Source organism: Etheostoma cragini, chromosome 17, assembly GCF_013103735.1.
Source record: "Etheostoma cragini isolate CJK2018 chromosome 17, CSU_Ecrag_1.0, whole genome shotgun sequence".
In the NCBI taxonomy this organism is placed as follows: Eukaryota; Metazoa; Chordata; class Actinopteri; order Perciformes; family Percidae; genus Etheostoma; species Etheostoma cragini.
In genome coordinates, this window is record NC_048423.1 from 8,614,803 (window position 1) to 8,639,054 (window position 24,252).

Consider the following 24,252-nt stretch of genomic DNA (forward strand, 5'->3'; position numbering starts at 1 on the left):
TATTCTAGTTTCTTCAAAGTAGCCACCCATTGCTTTTTTGACAGTGCTGCAAACCCTTGGTGTTCTCTCAATGAGCTTCATGAGGTAGTCACCTGAAATGGTTTTCACTTCACAGGTGTGCCATGTCAGGGTTAATTAGGGGAACTTCTTGCCTTATTATTGGAATTGGGACCATCAGTCTGGTTGATACACAGCCAACAACCCTATTGGACAACTGTTAGAATTCATATAATGGCAAAAACTAATCAGCTAAGTAAAGAGAAACGAGTGGCCATAATTACTTTAAGAAATGAAGGTCCGTCAGTCCGAAAATTGCAAAAACCTTGAATGTGTCCCCAAGTGCAGTCGCAAAAACCATCAAGGGCTACAACAAAACTGGCTCACATGAGGACCGCCCCAGGAAAGGAAGACCAAGAGACACCTCTGCAGCAGAGGATAAGTTAATCTGAATCACCAGCCTCAGACATTGCAAGTTAACAGCAGCTCAAATTAGAGACCAGATGAATACCACACAGAGTTCTAGCAGCAGACACATCTCTAGAACAACTGTTTAGAGGAGACTGCGCAAATCAAGCCTTCATGGTCAAATAGCAGCTAGGAAACCACTGCTAAGGAGAGGCAACACGTAGAAGAGATTTCTTTGGGCCAAGAAAAACAAGGAATGGACATTAAACCAGTGGAAATCTGGGCTTTGGTCTGATTAGTCCAAGATTGAGATGCTTGGTTCCAACCGCAGTGTCTTTTTGCGACGCAGAAAAGGTGACCGGATGGATTCTACATGCCTGGTTCCCACCGTGAAGCATGGAGGAGGAGGTGTGATTGTGTGGGGGTGCTTTGCTGGTGATACTGTTGGGGATTTATTCAAAATTGAAGGCATACTGAACCAGCATGACTACCACAGCATCCTGCAGCGACATCCCATCCCGTTTGCGTTTAGTTGGATCTTTATTTATTTTTCAACAGGACAATGACCCCAAACACACCTCCAGGCTGTGTAAGGGCTATTTGACCAAGAAGGAGAGTGATGGAGTGCTGTGCCTCCACAGTCACCGGACCTGAACCCAATTGAGATGGTTTGGGGAGAGTTGGACCGCAGAGTGAAGGCAAAAGGGCCAACAAGTGCTGAGCATCTCTGGAAACTCCTTCAAGACAGTTTGGAAACCATTTCAGGTGACGACCTCTTGAAGCTCATCAAGAGAATGCCAAGAGTGTGCAAAGCAGTAATCAGAGCAAAGGGTGGCTACTTTAAAGAAACTAGAATAGAAGACATGTTTTCAATTATTTCACACTTTTTTGTTAAGTATGTAATTCCTCATGTGTTCATTCATAGTTCTGATGCCTAAAGTGATAATCTACAATGTATATAGTCATGAAAATAAAGGAAACGCATTGAATGAGAAGGTGTGTCCAAACTTTTGGCTTTTACTGTATATTACTTGCTCCTGTGAGCATTAGCACACATTTTCCACAGGTTTTCAGAACATCTTTTCATGTCTCCCCTTAAGCCAATCCATCTGCCCACTGTATCTGCTAGCTGTAGATCCACAGCTGTGGCAGAGGTTTTGGACAGACTAAAAGCAGCTGTTTTAGTAGAACATTAATACATCACACAGTCATCCCATTAATCTCAGCTGGCAGCAATATTTCTATTTAAAAAAAGTGATTTATTCCTCATGGGCAACGGGGAGAGGATGTTTTACCTTGTCCACGTAATTGGCTATCTCTGCCAGTCTCTGTTTCACCTTCTCCACATCCCTCCCCTGTTTCTGAAACTAAAAACAAAATGACATGTTATTAGAAATAGGAACATTTACACCTTAAGTTGATGAAGATATGAAGGATACTCTAGTATCAGTAATTTTGAGAACTAAAACCATGTAATAACACTGAACAACCGCAAAGTTAGTGTGTTTTACTGAGTGTAAGGCAGCTTGTCAAGCTGTGACCATCTGGATCTAGAAAAATCTCCTAGTGTTAGAGAGACAAATGGCATGGCCTTAGGGAGCAGGTATATTGGCAGAACTGACAGCCAGCAAAGGTTGTCATCCAAATTGCAGCAGAGTCACACTACTATTTCCTCCCCACTGTGGATTCACCTGCATTGGTGCTAGACCTCCAATCTCAAAGTGTGAGCACAATATTTGCCAAACCATTATTTCGGGGGGACAGCTCGCCCCACCACCACAATCCCCCACCCCCCTGAAAGAATGAAAAAAGTATATAAATATGCTATATATAAAAAAAAGTTAAAAAAAGGATACACAAGATAAAGCTGTTTTCAAACATACAGGCAATTCTCTTTTCATTCCTCACCTTAGAAGTTCAATTTATTTTAACTTATGGGCTGGCAAAATTGCATATGTAATGTCTGCAAAGCAGACGTTCCAACACTATGCTTTCACTATAATCAATTAAACTGGCTACATCGGCAAAAGACCAGCACGTGGTGGTGCATATGCTCATAGCACTTTGAGAGTTTCTGTTTTTATATGTTGTTTCCGTCCTCTGATAACAGCTGACAGTAAATTGACTTTTTCACAGCGCTAAAGAGCCTACGCCGTGTGTGTGCAGCTGGTGTAGCCAGTTAAAAAATATATTCTGCGCCACAAAAGCTGTGCTACTGGTCCGCATACGTTGTGCGTACAATGTAAGCAAAGTCGTGCAACTTTGCCCCTATTTTCAATTGTTACTGATGTTGTTCAATAGTTAAGCTAACTTTTTGGGGGAGAGTCAACAACCCCCCTCCCCCCCCTGGAAAAAATCCTAGGGGAAAAACTGGAGCCTGACAACTTGATCTCTTATCCAGTTTTTAAATTTCCTTTTAGGTCTGGGTCATTTAGCAGAGGGCCGCCAGAAGGAAACCCGACAATGAGCTCATCAGTGCTTACGGGAGACTCTTCTGTATCCACAAGGCTTTTCCTGTTTTCTGTCTGCTCTGCTGGTGAACAGTTCAGCACTTCCTGTCAAAACTGAGCGTCTGCCACAAGACCACACTTGCTGCACATTGACCTTATTCTGCAGCTACAGTGGGAACTGCTCTACTGTCACTATAGTTTACCCTGCTTTATTCTGCTTATAACATGAAGGGTTGCGTTGCTTTCAGTGTGTTTTCTGTTGGAATGGAATGGAAAGCAAGGTAGGAGCATTACCTCTCTGTTGTCCGCAACAATGATCAGCTCAACATATTTGGTTGTCTTCTGAGCCTGCCTTTTATGCTGAAGAAAAAAACAGATATGCTATGTTATGCTATGTTAGAAATGTTTGGAGAATTGCTAAAAAAATGTCAATCTAAAAGGATGTCTATTCATCTGAGTCTCAGTTTATATTTAAATCACTGGTAAATATAGAAACACAAATGATGTACTATTGTTCCCTGTGTACCTATATATAAAGCCTTAAGATAATCACATAACCCCCCACTTATTGTTAACCATTACACTCATTAAACACTAAAAAACATGATTTAACATGTTATTCGGTGAGCTTTAGAAATGCTGGTAGGCAGGTGCTGTTACTCTTGTAAATAGCTAGCTCACCGTTTACCCCTGTTTCCAGTCTTTCTGCTAAGCAATTTGTTTGCTAGCTGTAGCTTCACATTTAGCATTTTGGCAACAAAGTGAAAGTTTCCCACTAAATATGCTACCAAGCAAACAGCAATTTTATCCCATTTCACTATTAGCATTGTATATGTTAGAAAAAATGGATCATCCCAAAAAATGATGATTCATACAGCAGGATTCATCCAACTTTTTGCCCAAATGTCCCATCTGTTGAGGCAGAACTGATGCTCTTCTAAAACTGTGACGCCCAGATATTATTTAAAGTCATTTAGTACTGTATGATGGTAAGGTTCACTTCCTGACTCAAATGGAGCTTTAATGCTTGGGAATAGCAGATGGATGTTGCACCTGCTCCATGAAAATCACTGGCCAAACCTGCATGGACCCTCAATTTTGGGCTCCAAGTGCACATAAAATGTGTCGGGCAATGGCAACACCCTTTGGAAACCTATCCAAACTGTCTGCTTGCCAGTTTGCTGATCTTTGGTCATTTATCTTTCATCAAATGAAAGTTAGTCTTACCCTTCCGAATAATTTTACAATACAAATTCTGCTCAAATTGATGACAATATAGCTCTGAACTGTGATATCAATTGGCTCTAATACAAGCTTTGCGATAAAAGACATTATACTAATCTCACCCTTGTGTGGAAGGATTGAAAGGGGCTTTTGCTGTGGTTTTCAGGGGCAGCAGAGGACATGTTGAAACCGTGGCCGCAGGCTCCTGGGGTCAGTGTGAGTTCTTCCACTCGGTAGATGAAGTGGGCACTATTGTCATGCCCAGACACCGGCTCAATGATAAATGTCTTGTTTTCAAGCGCGATGAAGCCTCTGCAGAGACAGCAGCGCAAGTCTGAAAACAAAGCCTCAAAGCATAACCAATCTCTCAAATGATTTTGGCAACAGGACCAAGCCATTCTAAACACTAAACGCCTTCTTAGCATTAGAACTCTTCACGGTTTTATGCATGGAAGTACTTTCAAATTCACAACTTAGCTCAGTATTCTTCTACATCAGCCTTCCGAATGCGTACATTAATACTTTCAGATCAATATTATTCATAAATTATCAATAACTTTAATTTTCTTTGTCATTAGCTGTTATTGCATTAATTAAATGGTAGTGTATATCAACAATGTGAGTTTTTTCTTCTCACAACTACATTTTCAACAACCTTTGAATGTACACGTTTTACCAAAACAAGTTCCTTCCCGAGGCTATTTCGCAGAGGCACCGTTGCTCCATCAGGCGCTAGACTCCGCCCAAGACCCTCCTCCACAGCGCTATAGAGGATGGTCTGGCAATGAAGGACTAATAAAATGGCAACTAAATAGATTCCTTGCTGATTAATTAGGCAGGATAATGACATTGTGTATCTTCTGACTTTTGCTGTTGCCCAAATCTTCCAATTGTGGTCATTAACAACAGCAAGAAGCTAACTACCAGTCCCTCCAGGATTTTCCAATGTCACGATCGCAACAATTCACGCAAATTCTACCAATCACCATGAATTTGGTGCTACTCCACTGTAGGAAACTAACTAACAATGTAAAGATCAACAAGTCGCTGACACATATGGTCAAATTTGATTAATTTAATACATTTTACGTCTTAAATCCACCAGCCATTTTTATATTACACCAACATTTGCAGCATCCTGAGCTTTTTTGTTTACAAGGAAAACTTAGTCCAGAGTAATTTTATTTTCCCCAAATTGTTTTAAAGAACCATACAAAAACTTTCAACTTTCACTGTCTCTCGCAACTTCATTGCAAAAAAAAAAAATAGCTCCCGCAAAATCAGGCATTTTGGGCCACAACAATCTCAAAAAAAAGGCCGCGAAATCCTGGAGGGATTGAATGACTGCCAAAACGAGTGCAGACACTTGCTGGACGCCTCTGTGGACAAAGACAATGAGGTGTGACATTTTCTTTTATTCCTGCAAGTCACACACCAACTTACTGACAGCGTGCTTAAGGGGCTTAAGAGCGATGGGCTGCTGTGCTGAGTAACTAACGTAAATATACACATTGCAGTAGCAAATAGCACTTAAAGGTCAGTGTTGAGATGGTGTTTGAATGCAAAATTATCTTTGTGTTTCTTACCGAAGGCTTGAACAGATGCTGAGGGTGACATCAGAATTTGGATGCGTTTGCACTTTCCCATGGTAGTAGCAGTTATTCTAAAAAAGGTAAATTGTTATAAGGTCTTTGCATACTGTAGATGAAAACATGTTATGCAAAGAGAGCTTCACCCACTGATTGACATATTTATTTTATTATTATAGTTTTTTTTTATAAATGTAACCAAAACAGTTGAAGAAAGAAGCAAGAGAGCTGGCACGTAAGGGAGGTGACAGTATAGTGGTAAGTGTTTTTCCTTCATTATTCCACCAGTGTGGTCTAGTAGAAGGAAAAGAAGGATATTTAAGGCTAATCAGACAGTAAAAACACGGTTGTCTGCGCTCAATTCGAACAGATGAAGTGACTCTTGTTGGGAGGGAATACAGACCTCCATTTACTGTCTAGCAGCACACCGGCCTTCTTACATCAACTGTCAGTAGTCACAACGTTGACCATTTCTCATCTCACATATTGAACAGCAGGAGGAAATACTTTGAAGTAAACTTTGTCATACAATAACAGTCATTTCCAATGATTTCTGTCTGACGAGAACAGTAGAAGTTACTGAGCCAGGTGGTGATGAATTGAGATTCATTACATTAAGTATAAAAATAGAAAAGCTACAAATGCTCTGTGCTTAGGCAATGCGTAACCTAGATTAGTTCACCTTTTATACAAGAGAACAGACAGGGATAGTGATCAGCTTCTTCAGTTCTCCTCAATGTGTTCTTGACTTTTAAAGTAACTAAATGTTTTCATAGTAAAATATTAGTAATACACAGTAACACACAGTTCCTGCCTAGGTTTCTTTTATAGGTGTTGATTTGTATGCTAGAAGAGCAGCTGAAAAATCAGTAAATTTTCACTTTCACTTTCTTTTGTCTTATCAAATAATTCAAAAGATGGCAGTTATTTACAGTACACATCTTTCCACTGATCCCTGATTAACAAATGGCTGATTGCTGAGTTCAGTGACAGAAGGTACTGAAAGTATGCAGCTGTGGGAGGCTTATCTAAGACAATAGAGTGTTTGACTTTGACAGCCTGAAGCAATACTTTTTACCATTCTCCCACTCAAAATTAAAGATGAGAGTGGAAAACGCTGTTTGCGTAACTTTGCAGGAAAAAGACTCGTCAGTCATTGTCGAATTACCAAATATTTCTCCTCCAAGCTGTAGGCGACCTGTCATACTGTCCTTACCACCGTTTAATTTAACAATGATTTCAATCTGACTTAGCTGCAAAAGGTCAAGAGACTGTTAACTACGTTAAAAAAAGAGAATGCTTTTCAAATTCACAAATTACAGGTTTTTGAAATTCCACAGAAATGTTATCCTTACCAAACAATGGCTACAAAAAAATGCCTACATGCAGTGAAACCCTCTTTCTACCTAACGTGAAGTAAAAATACCTTCATCACACAATGAAGGATCAATTACAGCACAATGCCACAGTTAGCTGCTTTAACAAGTACTCAAAATGAAAAATCTTTCTTCATTTTCAAGAGTAGCAGACAGTCTGCTTCACACAGCTAGCATACATATACAATAGAAAGTTAAAGTACTCAGGAATAGATCAGCTGCTATAATATGCAATTCATCATCAAGTAGGTCACATGATAAATGTCCTGTTCAGCAACAGCTAGAGGCTTTCAAATACACATTGGGTCACATTGTAGTAGTAAAAAAAACAAAAAAAACAAACAAACAATGAAACTATCTATTTCTAATCTTAAAATAATTTTTTAACTATTGCATAAAATATAGTGTAGATTATCATCTATAATACTGATCCTCTGTGGGTAAAAAAAACATCTGTCTTCGTGAACACTTTTAAAGGGTCAGTTTTTACAGCGTGACTGCAGAACACCGCTACACATCAACTCGACCATAAATGTCAAAAGCACTCGAGTGCCACCGTACCGTGAAGTTGTGAGCACCGGTGACTGCACTTCCATCCTCCCGGTAATGTGTCTCAGTGTAATGGCTTGCAAAAAGACCCCTAAAAAAAAGAAAGACAAATCAAACAAACCAATGTATTTTTTCAACACTATGAATCTGAAATTTAAAAATTTTCTTTTTTAAGTTTAAAGACTACTCTACCTTTTTTAATGTATATTCAGTGTTGCTTGTAAGGATTTGGGGGATAATGTGGAGGAAATGCTTAGCATTATGAGTCTAGCAAAGACTTGACTTTTTGTGAATTTATTAGGTGATTTGTACATGTCATTGAATCCCCTGGCATTCGGCTTGACTGAGTAGAATCCCTGCTGAGGTAATTATTTTGTCCATGTGCATTTCTGTGCATATGTGTGTGTGTGTGTCTGTGGACATATTTTAAACTGTGTCTTGTGTTTTCCTCCTAGGGCCATGAGCAGATGGACACAGTGAGCCCAACCCCAAGCATTGGCAAAGCAGCAGCAGGAACACCCATCTTTTGCAGCTGCATAATCACACTGACATCAGGCAGGATGATCTCAAGATGGATGTGTGTGTGTGTGTGTGTGTGTGTGTGTGTGTGTGTGTGTGTGTGTGTGTGTGCGTGTGCGTGCGTGCGTTTGTATTTCATACTTCAGGGACAATTTTATATCTTATCTGTATATTAAAAGTTCATCATTTATGACCTGTTTGAAAAAGAATCAATCCACTGTGGCCTGAGTTTGACCACATTTAACATAATTAAATACTTATTGCTTAAATGTGCCTTTTCACACCATTAGCAAGCTCTAAAACAATTAAGATAAGTCAGCGGCCAGTAATAACTTTGAAGAACCGTGTTTGATTAAAAATGGATGAGGGTAGCCTATGCTGTTCCGATACCAATACCAGTATTGGTATCGCCTCCAATACTGCCTAAAACGCTGGTATCGGCATCAGGAAGTACTGGAGTTTATACACCAATCCGATATCACGAAAAGAAAACAAAAAGTAATTCTACTTTAAAGTGCTTTATTTGTTGTTTTCCGTTATAACTGACTGTCAAACTGAATGATAAAAGAAAGTTCTGTGGCTTCATTGTTTGTGTTGGTTCATGTTTCACAAAGAGATTAACCTAAGCCAGACCAACAACAAAGATAGAAATCATATCACATCCACAGCTGTTAAAACCTAATAAAATATATGACCCACTGGTATCGGATCAGTACTCGATATCGGCCAATACGCAATTTCAAGTATCGGAATCGGTATCAGGAAGCAAAAAACGGTATCGGACCATCTCCAGTATGCTTCCTGGAAAATCCCAAAATATGTAAAACATTTGTTTAAAAAATGACACCGATGAACACCCACTACCCAATAACCCCAAACCAATACTATGATGTGTTTTGATGAAAGAAGGCCAAATTTAAAATACACTAATGCGTTTGCAGTAAAGATGGGATTTGTGTCATGTGAGCGGTAATTCCATGCAAAAGCTCAAGTGCTGTACTTTGGGGGCATGTTTGGGTGAGCCAGCTTATGGCAGCGTGGACCCTGGTACTACAACATATACTGTATTAAAGCTTTGGGTTTTACATGATGGAATCTGCCTGTAATCAACTCCTTGGCAGGAGTACACACGGTTTATGAGACCATGGATTTCCGGTTTTTGCAGTGTTTTCCTATGCCCTTGTTGGTTACATTTTTGTTCTGTGGTGTGGGATTGTGTTTCTTCCACAGCTGAAACAGCCCTGATGATTATCAAATGCCCTTTGTTCTCATATCTTTACTGCTCTATTGTTTGTCTCTTTGCCTTTTTACTGCCCCAGTATAGAGAAGTAAATCTGAGCTATTGGACTGACTACAACCCTTGGCCTTGACCAAAACAACTTGGCCTTACTTTTTCTTGAACATGTGTATTAAAAAAAAGATTTTACATTTTTTATTAAGACCAGATAGAGAATGTCATTCTCACTGCACGTAAGACATGTCAGCTGTGTTTTGCCACTCAACCCTTACAGGTGCCTCTGTCAGATTGCCTCATTAACATTATCAGGTTCCCTATTGACATTTGGTTTAAATCTGAAACATTGCCAAACAGGCACTTCTGCTTTGACAAAAAATCCTCCGCCATTGTCTTATTGGTAACTCCTTACTCGCTACGTCAGTGTTTCTCAAACTAGTACCCTAGGGGTAGTTTGGAGTACTGCAGGGGGTACGTGAGACATTTTTTGAAGCATAATTCCTAAAATAATTATACTTTAACAACGAATAAATTTAGTGATGGATTCTAAACATTTGGCTAGCGTTTGTCATTCGAGTAAGTATTGATAACAAACTTAGTTTTTTTATTTGATGAATGTGGGCTCTGATACACAAAAATGAACACAATGGGTTTTATTTATTTATTTATATATTTTCAAAAAAGCAACAACAAAAAAGCAGACATCTCTACAGCTAGGGTTGGGTATCAAACTTGGTATTTTTTTGGGTACAGACCAAATTAAGTCGGTACTATCAAGGACCAAACAGTATATAATTTTGGTACCTGAGAGTGTGTAAGCCCAAGCTTATGAGCAGCTCCAAAACACACACACACACACACACACACACACACACACATGGAGTAAACTCGAGCAGACTACGTTGACTCTGCAGTTTTTTCTGAAGTCACAGCAAGGCTGATAAAGTGATTTCAAGTGTTGTTACAGTTAAATAAGATAATGCTCTAAGTAAATAGGATAAATAGGTTTGTAATTATTTTTAAAATTGAAAAAAAACTGAGGGCAAGTACCAAAAACAGGTACTGTTGGGTACTGGAACGGAATTTCAGGTGCCGGTATATGTACCGGTACAGATAAAAATGTGAAAGGTATCCAACCCTACGGCCAATATCACCAACACAATCTAGATTAATAAATAGCACTACAGGAGGAAAGACTAAGAGGAAAAAAACTAAGAGGAAAATACGTATGTTTTGTGGTGAACTGTCCCTTTCAAATTTTTCTTTAGAAAAATGTTTAAAAAAATTATAAATCTTCTATATCTGCTTGAGTCAATAACCACTGATTCAATGCTCCTAAGGGAGTGTTGCAATTCATTAGACACAGTCTAACATCTAATTAACGATTCATTAATGGTCACCCGGGTTAATTGTGATAAATGAGGGGCTCTTTATTAGCACCTCTTTGTGGCAGAAAGCATTGTTATTTGTCTTAAAAAATAATCTCCCATCTCTTTTATTTAACATCTTACAAACTGTTCCTAATTACATTTCTCTAAAAATAAATGGCATGATTCACTGATCGTTTCTAAAAGCTAGATGAATATCTTTCCACACTCCTCCATGCTTATATTGTTAATTGTCATTAAAAATAATTAGAAGCATGCTTTCTTATTTGGAAAAGGCATTTAAGGAGATATTTTTTTATTCTTTGTCTACAACCTTTGATGGTGATGTCTCAGATGAAGCTTCTCTTTCCTTTCCATCTCTTGATGTAGGTGGACTGCAAACACAGTACATCCCACACATCAACCACTCAATGGCTGGAGATATGACTTGACTATCAAAATGCAGGGGCCAGACAGACAAGGACACAGCTGAAAAACTAATTACAGTGGACCATACACAATTCCTCTGTCTGTTTCTGCTGCATGCCTTTCTGTCATATCTGAAATTACCAAAGATAGAACTGTAGTTGCTGAACCAAAAATGTGTTCAGATTGGTTTTATTTGAAAAGGACAAATCAAACCTAGCAGTGACACACTTGCTACAAAGGGATAATCAATAAAGCTGAAACTGGATGTGTCACACATTGTTTACATGAATCAGCATTTTAATATCATCTTTTTTTCTGGCATCCAGAGTATACTGTTCCGAGCAAAATTTAAAGCACTGAGCCTCATTTACATATGCAACTCCATGCCACATGTAATAATTCACCATTACACAAAGCCCCTTGAGCATGAAACCATTTGAGAGAAATGTGGCTCTTCTTGCAGTCTCTCTGCTTCCTTTGAAGAATGCTAACTTTAGTGAATTCTTTTAAATCCCCTTTCCCCCCACGAGCCTAACCCTAAGCTTTCCTATAGCTGCTACTTATGGTACTGCATGTTTAACTTGAAAAAGAAGCACACGACTACAGAAAGCGAGAGAGAGATGAAGAAGAGAGGAGAAACTAAAGAGGTGTGGTTGACAAGTCTAATTCTATTTCCACATACGGCTGCGTTTCAAATTGATTTACATACAGCTCAATGTCCCTTCAGCTTAGGCTTGGCTGTAGCGGGTGCACTGGAGTGTACAAAGCCAGAAAAAAACAGGGAGAGAAGGAGATGAGTGTGGGAGGAGTGGAGCGAGAAAAACTGAAAAATCTCCTGAAGTGCAGAATTAAAGGAGTGCCTTCCTTCACTCTACTTCTCTGGCTTTGTAAAAGATTACTGAAGTACATCTGTGCCTCTCTGGGTAATAATCACATAACTGTAGCTTGTAAAAATACAATCAAGGTGTCAATTGTATCACCTTAACTATATTATTAGTTTGGTAACAAGCATATTTTTTATCCTTAATCAAGGTTGAACTCTGTTGTCCCACTGAAATCAAAAAGTGAATGTCATATGTTTTGCATGTGTCTGTTAACAAACCAAATTATTGAAAAAAAGCAATCATGCAAGATGTTTGGAGACATTTCACACTAAACCAAAAAAGAAGAAAAGTCACACGCATATATCCTTTGGAAACATTGACCAACATTTGTGCCAATCCATCAAGCAAACGTAGGGAGTTATTTTACGGGAAAACTGAAATATTTTGACTCAGCTTGAGGCATTTTAAATAATGTCAGGGAATCCCGAAAGTGATTAGGATTCTTCCCTGGGGATCTTGAATATGCCAACCTCCTGGTGGCGCTAGAGGAAAGGTCAGTAGATCAACAAAGGAGGATAGATCTATTAGGATAGATCCTCTGGGGCCCGTGAATGTCTGGACAACATTTCATGACTATCCATGCTACACTTTTCAAAATTCTTCAGTCTGGGGGTACCTGATAGCTCACCTGGTTAAGTACCATGGTGTCATGTACAAAGACTCAGTTCTTACAGCAGCGGTTGGGGGTTCGGTCCTTTACTGCATGTCATTCCCCGTCTCTCTCCTGTTTCACATCTCTATCTTTCCTGTCTGATAAAGGCCTAAAATGGCCACTGTTAGCTTGACTGAAAAGTCAAACTAATTCTGTTTGAGCTACAACACTGACCATATGATCTCCTTCATGACTGCTTGACACTGTAGGCCCTATGAAAGATACTATGTTGGTGTTGACAGAAAGTAATGAGGAAATGATAGCAAGTGACAGTGAGTTCATTTAGTTTTTTTCCTTGGCAGATGGGAGGCTTCTGATAGTCAGTGACTGTTATTGACAGCATCCTCTCCCACAGTAGACATTTTACATTCTTCACGCTGATGTATTGCAGATATCCATATTGGACAGTATATACAATTCTTCTAACTACTTTACAGCACACAGTGAGAGGTGACTGTATTACTAACTATATAATATAAGTGCCTTAACATAAATCCATCACCATCCGTATCCATAATGTAGGATTGTGTATCTTTTGTCAAACATTTTTCTAGCTTGTGAGAGTCTTAAGACTTGCTGCTCTTGTTTATTTGCTCTGGGTGTGCATTTTCCCTCTGACGTGACAATATCTTCTTTATCTCCAAAACGTTTACATCCGGTCACCTTTTCTGCGTCGCAAAAAGACATGGCGGTTGGAACCAAAGAACTCAAACTTGGGCTCATCAGACCAAAGCCCAGATTTCCACTGGTCTAATGTCCATTCCCTGTGTTTCTTGGCCCAAACAAATCTCTTCTGCTTGTTGCCTCTCCTTAGCAGTGGTTTCCTAGCTGCTATTTGACCATGAAGACCTGATTTACGTAGTCTCCTCTAAACAGTTGTTCTAGAAATGTGTCTGCTGCTAGAACTCTGTGTGGTATTCATCTGGACTCTAATCTGAGCTTGCAATTTCTGAGGCTGGTGACTCAGATGAACACATCCTCAGCTGCAGAGGTGACTCTTGGTCTTCCTCGTTGAGAGAACACCAAGTGTTTGCAGCCCTATCAAAATAGCAAACGGTGGCTACTTTGAAGAAACTAGAATGTAAGACATGTTTTCAGTTATTTCACACTTTTTTGTTAAATACATAATTCCACATGGGTTCATTCATAGTTTTGATGCATTCAGTTATAATCTTCAATGTATATAGTCATAAAAAATAACGGAACGCATTGAATGAGAAGGGGTGTCCAAACTTTTGGCCTGTACTATATATATATATATATATATATATATATATATATATATATGTATATGGTATATATCACAAAGATGGTAACCTTACCTTTTATGCTTTCAGATATTTCTTGTTTTTACCACACATTTTTACTGGGACAGCTTTACTATCATAGTCTTGAAAAGTCTGAGGAATTGTTAACATAATTTAAAAATGCAAGGCTGCATGTTCAAAACAATGATTACAAATTAGGTGGTGTCAAGCCCCAAAACTTGTTATACTTCTTAGAAAAGCACATGGCTGGTGGCTGTGAAACATTGCAATTAATACTGAAGTTAAATCAATGATATTATTTCCCTCAGTTGTGAACTAAACGACAACCACCATCACTAACAGCAGTGAGTTACGGCAGAGCTGTAAAAGAATGAACTGTTTCATAGCTGCTGGCCAATACATCCAGAATATTCAACACCATAAAAATATTCCCACAGTAAACGTATTTTTAATCATAACTGTACAAAAAGCATGATGTCATATTCCCCTGCACCTTTTAAAAGGAATAGTTTGTCAAATCAGTGGGATGGAAAATGCGCTCTTCTACAGTAAAGTAAGAGTGAACACTGCACACAAATCCAAGCCAATCGTCTCTATGGGTACGGTCAGCAGCTGTGACGACATCTTTTGAAAATCAGCCACTCGCATTGGTATTCTCCACATATTGCACTACTGAAGCCGTTTGTGGTAATTAACGCTCCAAGCTCCCACAGCTAAATATTAGATTGTTATGAATGGGAAATGTGTGGCTTAAGGAGTGTATTAATTCTTTATTACCTTAACAAAGCAGCACAGAATACTTTTTGGCACCGTCTGATGACGATACAAACTCAATGCTGGGAGGCCATATCACCACCCCCCAACAAGCAGTGAACCATTAAGTCTTTATTTGGTGAGCTGTTAGAAAAATTTGCTCTTGATTGCAAAACACACTAAACACATGGTTGTTCAATCTATTGTATTAACGGTGAAAACAATTACAAGTCCAAGGAGATCTGTACTTACGATATATATGTTCAGTAACAAATCCCTAAGGAAGAGTCCAACTCCAACCCAACTTCCACCTGGAGGATTAAATGTTCGTATTTTTGCATTTAGAAAAAATAAAGTTACTTTGAGAGGTTTAACTGATAACTTCTATACAAGATGGTAATCCATAATTGCTTATGTTGAGTCACTTAACTCCCTGAACTCAAACTAATAATTAGTTCGCCAGCAATTGTGTTGGGTGTAGTACTAAGTGACAAGCAAACAATATAAAGCCCATTTCCTCCCTCCTTAATTTTTAACAGCACAAATGTCTTTGTTGTTAGTTTATTTCATTATTTTCATTTTAGTGGAGAGTCACATGGAGTTTATTGTGAAAGAAAATAATGATATCAGCACCAGCTGTCTGCTTTCATATTATTTATTATTTATTTATTATCCTTTAGGGAAATAGGTGTGCGGTTGTAGTCCTCTATATTACATCAATACTTCTTTCTGGAAAAATACTTTTAATAATTGACCATCCACAAAAACAGTTATAGCAAGGAAGTGTTGTTTTTCTTTTTTTAAATGCTCTGAATAAAAATCGAAGTTTACAGCAGGCTGACCTCAATAAATAGCCAGTTATCAATGTTCCATTTTTCTGCCAGTAAAACCTGACATGTCACAGGGTTAATGTACTGTAATCATTGTGTTTACTTTAATAGTGCAGAGATATGAGAAGAAACATCTGTCACACCAACGTTTTCATTTAAACCATTTGAAAATGGTGTAAAGCTAATAGAAAAACCTAGCACACCATGCCTGAATAATCACCCAGGTGATAAATCTTCTAAAATAAACTAAACTACATTACAAACATACTGAAAGAGTATCATACAGTACATTAGGTTTTTGAAGAATCTGCCCAAAGGTTGATGCATGAACAACAAGTGTTTGTGGAAGCATCCAATCTTTCTCCATTTTAAATTTGTGAAAAAGAAGTGTTCTAAACAACTTCATGGAAGTTTTTGTATGCCTGTCCAGTACTGAGATAGGTACTGTTATTTGCTTTTGCTGCTTCTATATTCCCATCCATAACAAGCAACACACCGGAACTAATGAGTGACTAGGGATCTTCAAGGGAGGTGGCCTATTATTATTCATTGGAAAAAGAGTAAACAAATGCATAAATGTTAATGTCAGAGGGTTCCTATCTGTCCAATTAATCTATGGTGGCTCCCGTGGGCAACCTCATTGTTCAGCCATACTTTTTTGTCTTCAGGGGAAATATGCAATTAAGAGCTGAGCAGAAAATAATATTAAAGATGTTTTTGGCTTTCTTTCTTCCGTTCCCTTTTACTTTTGTCTTATTGTGTAAAAGTAATGCATATCAATATGAATCCTCTCCCCCTCTCCCGCTCTACCTCGTCCACTGCATCCTTTTTTAAATCTTAAAAGTTATCACACTGACAACTTTAAACTTCCAAGCTGTGAGGAGCACTTGTGCTGCAAAAGACAGCTGCTTTAATATAGCACGCCATCACTTCACTGACTGCACACATCCCAGAACATCAGCTCCCCAGTCCCAGGCCGCAAAGGGCATTCTTCCTCTCCTTTTAAGAAATATCTCACGTCATTAAACCCCTTTTTACACAATCGTGGATGCTGCGCTGATTCACAAATAGGATAATAGCATACAATCTGTCATTCTCCACCCCATTACTTTGCAAACATGGTGGAGATGGAAACTTTTACTTGGCACTAATGCATAATTTTAACATGAGGATCAGGGTGAGCAATCTGTCACTGATGCTGATGCGGTATAACATGAGTTGTCATGGTTGTTGGGTATTGAGCGGGAGATGTCAATTACTGGACGGGCTATGGCTGGTAAAACAAAAAAGTGCTTTAGTTAATCAGAGCCCCAGATATTTTTTTGGCTTGACATTTCTCTGATAGCTATGGCAAATTTGAGCAGTCTAAAATACAAAACCGCACTTTGTGTATTTACCTGCTGACCACAGGATACATACAGTATGGCATAAAGCCAGTGGCCTGTCAATAAGGCCTATAAGAGGATTACAAAAAATGCCACAGACCTTGAAGAGTTTCAATTCATACAATATGTGCTTGCAGGTCACTGCACAGTATATCTTGAAGATGTGATGTAACCTTAAAGAATAATTCTAACTTGGTTCTTATTTTCACAGGTTTGTCCATCATTGAATTTTTTTTATTTAATTGTGGCATTTTTAGGCCTTTATTATGACAGGACAGCTTTAGACATTAAAGAGAGGAGAGATGGGGGAACGAAAAGAAGCAAAGGGCCGCAGGTTGGAACCATACACATGTGTGCCTCTGTAATTTAGTCCATAGACAAAAAATCATACTGGCTTCTGTGTTTATACACACTGCTTGTGGACTAACTGTGATGCTTCCCTCGTGTTGTCAAGTTCAACAAGAACCCAGTACAGCAAAAACTTCCCCTCTATCAGTGGTCATATGATGCACTTCCTTTTTACCTTGTTTCCAAGGCGCATCTGGATTTACAGTGAACACAGACTTCCTCTTGTATGTGTGTGTATGTGTGTGTATGTGTGTGTGTGTGTGTGTGTGTGTGTGTGTGTGTGTGTGTGTATGCATGTTTATGGGCTGTGTGGAAACACCCTGACCTAAGCAGTCTGTTAACTGATAAAGCCGTTGTGCTGAAACTTAAAATATCTGACCTGGCAGAGTTCTGCAAGAGTCTGCTGTGCATTTAGCATGTTATACATGAATGGCAATATGCGTTTATAATGTTTAGTTGATCCTGTTTAGAGATGCAGACTGTAAACTGATTGGATCAGGAACATACATAATAAAGGCAATCTAAGATCAGGAGGAGCAGCATCAGCAGCAATCTCAATAATCCCTATAATCTATATCACCAGTATGAGCTGATAGCATGGTGAGCGATATTGCTGGCATTAACCATCAGATAAAAACCACTGAGAGTGTGAAACAGCTGCTAAGCTGTGCCGTCTCAAGCAGAACAGTCCTTATTTCTCATGGGTCCTCTACAAATGACCCATTCTCAGTGTCCTGCTGATATATACTGTAATATAGGAGGATTCACGCACAAAGCAATTTCTACTTTGAAAATAATTTCTCATAAAGCTTTTATTTCAAGCTTTTATTGCACAAATGCGTGTGAAAAGTGATTTTAATACACTCTACGGCTAGCTAGAGCTGCAAAGACTTACCATTTAGTTGTCAACTATTAAAAGAATTTTCAACCATGGATAATAAGAAATTCTCATTAAACGGAACATCTTTGAGTTGTTGACTAAAAACGACATTTGAGGACGTCCTCTTAGACCTTAACACCATTTCCTAACATTTATTAGAACAAATAACTTATCTTTTAATCAACAACCTTGATTCCCTGACCTGAGAACTGTAATTTGATGACAAATTGTACTCTAATCCTGTCATAGGCAAATGTATGAAACTGCATTATAATGTACAGTTACCACATGAATGTTATTATCTTAATAAATCTATTTAGATTGAATGTAATGTAATTTCTCATCTACCAACTTCTCCAGTTTTTTTTACATCAGTGCTTCCTCTGATGCAAATAAATGATGCTGAGGTAAAATATTAATATTATTCACCATCAACATCTGTAGCGCCACACTATCTATCTAATAAATCAAGACGCCTGTGTGTGTGTGTGTGTGTGTGTGTGTGTGTGTGTGTGTGTGTGTGTGTGTGTGTGTGTGTGTGTGTTTCTTGGGTACCCTCTGAACTTGGGGTTCGGATTTTGAAGCATTTGAAGCAATTTGGACAGCATTGGATACTGGAAATCAAAAATTGAATAAAAAACTAAACAACCAAACAATGAAAGGTTGAGGAAAAATTGACGTTAAAAAACAAAAGTATGCAGCAGGCTGTTGACACACTCTGTACAGCTAAGTTCAAGTGGCTTTGACTGTGGTTCACTTTTTGCTGCTTCCAATGTAACATGATTGCTGGATAGAAGCTACCAAGCTAACTTTTCTTCAATTTCCTCGAGTAAGCAGATTGGTGACAGGAACATTGCAACTGTTGAGTGGAAAAAGGTTGGAAAAAAGGCGCTCCGTAAAGCTGGCACTATCGTGTCTATCCTGTACAATAAAAAAACATCTTAAATTTACTTAGAGCATTTTGCTAAGAGAAAACTCAATAAATGGCCATTTGCCAACAATAAATATCAAACAAAAGTTGTATTAAGTTGCTGTAAGCTGTAAATTCACCATTTCTAAACAGAGGCAGAACATAACCTAATCTTGGAGTTTCTTCCACAGTGCTCTGCAACGCGACACTATATTGAAGCTGACTGGGCAAAAATAGCACTTATCATCAAACTCACTCTGGGTCCGGTTAAGTGTACTTCTAACTTTAAAAAGTAATAATGATATTACCGTTGGCAAGATACCCCGCGAAACAAATTCATAATTCAATGTTAACCTTCAAGCCACTAAGCCTGTTTTTGAAATGAACACCAAGTGTTAGATTGGTTAGCAATAGTAATGACAAGCTGAGACAATACCAGCATCATTAAACGCTAGGAGGAAACTACTACTACATTTACACACTGTAAATCGTTTTTGAAATTGAGAATCGTTTTTGAATCAAAAATTGATTTAGAATCTTATTTTGAGCCTAAAAAATAGATACTGTTTGGAATTGTGACATTTTCTGAATGGTGCCCCCCTATTAAACACTGACTTATTTGCATTGCCTTCCACCTTACGTACCGACTGAAAATGTAGCATGTAGTATACAGTATGCAAAAAGCAAAATCTACAATATGCCAAAAATACCCAGATTTTGTACTATTTCGGACCAGTCTATCTCGCCTACTGAATCCCACAATGCAAAGCGCCACAACAATCACAACAAACAATCGCAGATTGCCATTGAGGCGAACAACTGGAAATGTTTACATTGTTCGTCTTCTATTTCATCACTCAATTCACTTCAGAGACTTTTATGTGAGAAGTCAACTATGTAGAGCTCAAATATGGACAATTTTATGAAAATTGATGGCTAATTGTAAATTTGGGTGTCAGGCCACAAAGCAGGCAGATGCCAGGAAGAGCAGCGTTTTACAGGGCAGAGAAAGATACTAGTCATGTAAATAAATTATAACATGTACAGCATAAACGGTACATTAGATTTACTATTTCAGTTTTTAATACAGGTTTGTTTTATTTGCTTACTTCACATAACTAAAGACATAAGAAAATTAAGTTTCAGTTTCTTAAATTCAACAAAAAATGCAAAGCTCAATAAATTATATTTTCATTTTTAAAAGTGGTGCAAATTCTTTTTGCGAGGGAGGAGATTCTTTTTTTGCCCAGTGCTCTAAGAGCTTGTTCAAAAGGCTCTGCTTGGCTTTGCATACTGCAGATCAAAACAACTTAACTGTTTCATGCTGCATACTACTGATGTACGCAGTATGTAGTAGGTAATGCAAACTGCAGTTGTTTGCATAATGTCGTTATGGTGGTTGATTAACTCAGCTTGTTGCTGATTGGCTCACATAATGCCATGAGTCCATGAGGCAAATGTCTGATTACTCCACATTTTAATTGTGATATTTTGTGATTAAATTCTGAATCTGCCGCATTCTCTGTTAGGTAAATGTAGTAGAACAATGTATTTCTCTGATGTAAGTGCACTGTAAGTCAGCAGTAGGCTATACAGTGGAGTTGCACATTAAGTCGTTTGGAGTCCTTCTGTTAGTAATTTTGGGTTACAATGGTTCTAGAGAATTCTACAAGCAGCAATACCACTGGCCAAGCAATCGGGCTGTTCCAAACAGGCACAATTTTAATGGGCACTGTATTAGTCATTAAAAAACTCCAACGCAGATAATATATTTTCACTTCACCTACACCAAAGCAATAGATCACTCGTCTGACACCATACTGAGTATATCACAATCTGATTTAAAATTATAAACAGGCTGCAGCCTTTTTAAGGAGTTTGTGAACAAGGCTGAAAATGCATCACATCTTTGCTGTCATTTGGAGGCTTTTGCTCTGAAAGAAAACAGAAAACTGCTTGCGCTAACAGGATCCTGATTGTTTTGCTAGCCAGCACATTGACAAGCCCACTCTCTGTACAGTATACACTACCGATCAAAAGTTTGGGGTCACTTAGAAATTTCCATTGAACTCCATTAAAGACAGAATACCAGCTAAGAACAGTTGCATTATTGATTTAACTCGGGCAACCGTTTTCAGATTACATTATGTGCTTACATAATTGCAAAAGGGTTGTCCAATGTTTTCTCAGTTTTTTAAGATTAAAAAAAAAAAAATGAACAGAATGTGCCGTTAGAACATTGGATGAATGGTTGCTGATAATGGGCAACGTAGATATTACATTAAAGATCATCCTCCCACTCACATCAGCTGGTATTCTGTCTATAATGGAGTGGAATGGAAATGTATAAGTGCTTTGACCAGTAGTGTATATAAGGTTAAAACCAGGTTAAAAGCAGTTAAATTGGGAGATGTTCCACTTAATGTACCCACAACATAGAGAGAGTAGAGAGTAGAGAGGAGAGAGAGACACAACTTGACTATATTGGCAAAGTGCTTTGACAACACCCTCACCATCCTCTGTACTGCTGAGGGCCACTAAAATAGGTATGGAGCAGTGAACAAATAGATTAAAAGCTAACATACTGCATTAGTGACTTAATGTATTTAACCTTTTATTTAAATGCAAAATGATGATGATAATTGGAACACATGCAGTACATCATTTTGGTCTATTCATTAAAAGTCTTGACTTTATCTGTTGAAGTCCAACTAATGTTTTAGCTTGCTGTAATGTCTTGTAAAAAAACACAAATAAACAAGTTGATTCAAGATACATAATCACATAATTATGTGTAAAACATCATGCACACGTTTTATTACAGGTTAGAAGTAGAGTAAGTGACTTCCTTTATGGCCAAATCAACATTAAAACTATTGTTTGGTCAAAAAAACTGACTTAACACTCAACGTCTTTCCGAGAGATCACTGGGTGTGGAAAATCCCCACTTTAATGGAAGTAGAGAAGCAAAGAGAAAAAATGAACCTAAGATAGAGAGAGACTTAAAGAGAAAAAAAACAGACCTTCACCACACACAGTCCTTCAAGACTTGGCAACTTTCCCCAAGGGCGCTCTGCATTATCCACAAACTCTTTGACCAACTAATTAAAGATGGCAGGAAACAAAATGTGATTACTGTGTGCTCTAAGCCTAAGAACAACCACAACTATAATGTCATCAGGGGAAAAAGAGGTGAAATTCACAATCGGATCAATATTTAAACAGATAAGATGTGGGTAAACTCTTAATATACTCGTGTGCTCCAGATTACATCTTTCTAGACAAGATGTGCATTTCAGGATAGTTTTCACTGCACACGTGCACAAGTGAAAAGAGAAAGTCTAGCTCTCAATGTATTTTGTTTACAACCTTATACTGACAAAAAGCCAGCAGCAGCTAAAGGACTCCAGGGCCACTGCTGTTAACTTGTACAAAAAGTCTTGTTTTACGGTTGGCGGGGATTTATATTTTGGGTACCGAAATTCCAATTAAATATTATACAGATAAGGTCAATTTAAATGACAGATCAATGACTTTAAAGGCTTATCAGACACTCAAACACCACACAGTGGTGTATAACACTATGAGGAAGGATTTTATACCTCTGGAAAATAATACAGCAGTGGAAAATATGCTGTTCAAGTAATCTGACAAGGAATGTATGCATGTATTGCATATATAATTAATATGCCAATGCAGAATCTTGCCCTGTGTTTTTTTGTTGTTGCTGGCGCTGTCTGCATCTGCACCATAGAGACTCCAGAAAGTTAGTTTTTGCAGCCAAGTTATAGACTAGCACATAATCCCTTGCAAAACGGCAAATGTTTACATGTACATGTATTAAACAAACATGATAACCGTTAATTAATGATTATGTGCTGGTAGGCAGATTTTATTATTTGTAGTCATAGCATGGCAAACTGTTTCCCTTTGTTTCCAGTTTTTGTGCCAAGCTAAGCCAACCGGTTGCTGGCTGTTATCTTATATTTAAACAAGAAACAGACATGAGAGTGTTATTAATCTTCTCATCCAACTCCCTGCCAGGAAGCAAATAAGCATATTTCCTAAAATGTCAAACTGTACCTTTAAAGGAATGAGGGCGCTCTATTGTTTCACACATGTTTGTAGTCAATCTAAACATGGCATGGGCATTGTGTTCTTGCAGTATATTCAAATATGTGCACAGATGTAAAGTAGACTGGACATCAGTTTTCTCTTCTATACTGTAATATACCAAGAAATCATAGAGTAACTGGCATACACAATGAAGCAAAGTGCAGTGACACAGCAAATTGAAACCCTTTGCATGAAGGTGACTGGTGTTTAACCTTGTAATAATGTTTAAGGTAATTGTGATAGGCAGAACAAAACGCCTTGGCATCCAAAGTAAAGTCACACAGAGACCTGGCACCAAAGTCTGAGTACACATGTGTTGGCACTAAACAGCAACCTGAGGTCCAACATTCTCCACTGGTGGCTTTGACAGGGTCTCAGGTTGCATGGTGACAGAAGCTGCTCAGTGAAAACACCAGTGTGCATGTGACGAGCGTGGGAGGAAGGGATAGGGGGAGACAGGAACAGATGAGGGGGGTAGAAAACCTGGATATAGACATAGAGACACACAGGAAGAGAGCATCACAACAACTTGATCACAGACATGTGGGAACAGAGGAAGTGGGAGTGATGGAAGAGTTGGTGCAAGGGGCAGAAGAAGAAAAAGTAGACTGTCAAAGTGTTACTAGTGAAGTTTGCTGCTGCTCAACATCCAGCATCAGTCTATTTCCTGACCTCATGCAGGTCGTTACGTCAGCACGGCTTTATATAGACTGCATGAAAAGCCATCATTACTGACTATTTACGCATAAAAGTTCCTTTTACAACCCCGATTAGGCATTGGATTGACAGCCAGAAAAGTAAGAAGCCAATTCTTTTCCATATAAACAGCGCTGCTGAAAGAAAGAGCCACATACAGTTCAACGTATCTGATATTCTTGACAGATTCAATTAAAGTGCAAAGGAAACCTGGGATCTCTCTGTTTGGTCTGAGCTCTTTATCATTGAATTGACTGGGTGATAATATACATTCTCTGTGGTACTACTTATTGAGAGAGATCTAGACATTGTGAGCTGTGTTTTATAATAGAGTGCATCTTCTTTCCCATATTAAAAACCCATTGAGGATGGGGATTTCTTTTCTGTC

The 24,252-nt window shown here is 38.4% G+C and overlaps 1 protein-coding gene across 2 annotated transcripts in view; it reads right to left on the reverse strand.

The window, feature by feature from the left end:
• The window catches only part of adam12 (ADAM metallopeptidase domain 12), an 88,071-nt gene that overhangs the window by 42,595 nt on the left and 21,224 nt on the right, over positions 1-24,252 (reverse strand). For both annotated transcript variants that reach the window (XM_034897812.1, XM_034897813.1), the window contains 5 exons: positions 7,606-7,684; positions 5,666-5,742; positions 4,202-4,391; positions 3,150-3,215; positions 1,701-1,772 (listed from right to left, as the gene is read on the reverse strand). In XM_034897812.1, the coding sequence (XP_034753703.1) occupies positions 1,701-1,772; positions 3,150-3,215; positions 4,202-4,391; positions 5,666-5,742; positions 7,606-7,684 (484 nt within the window). The remainder of the gene's footprint in view (positions 1-1,700; positions 1,773-3,149; positions 3,216-4,201; positions 4,392-5,665; positions 5,743-7,605; positions 7,685-24,252) is intronic.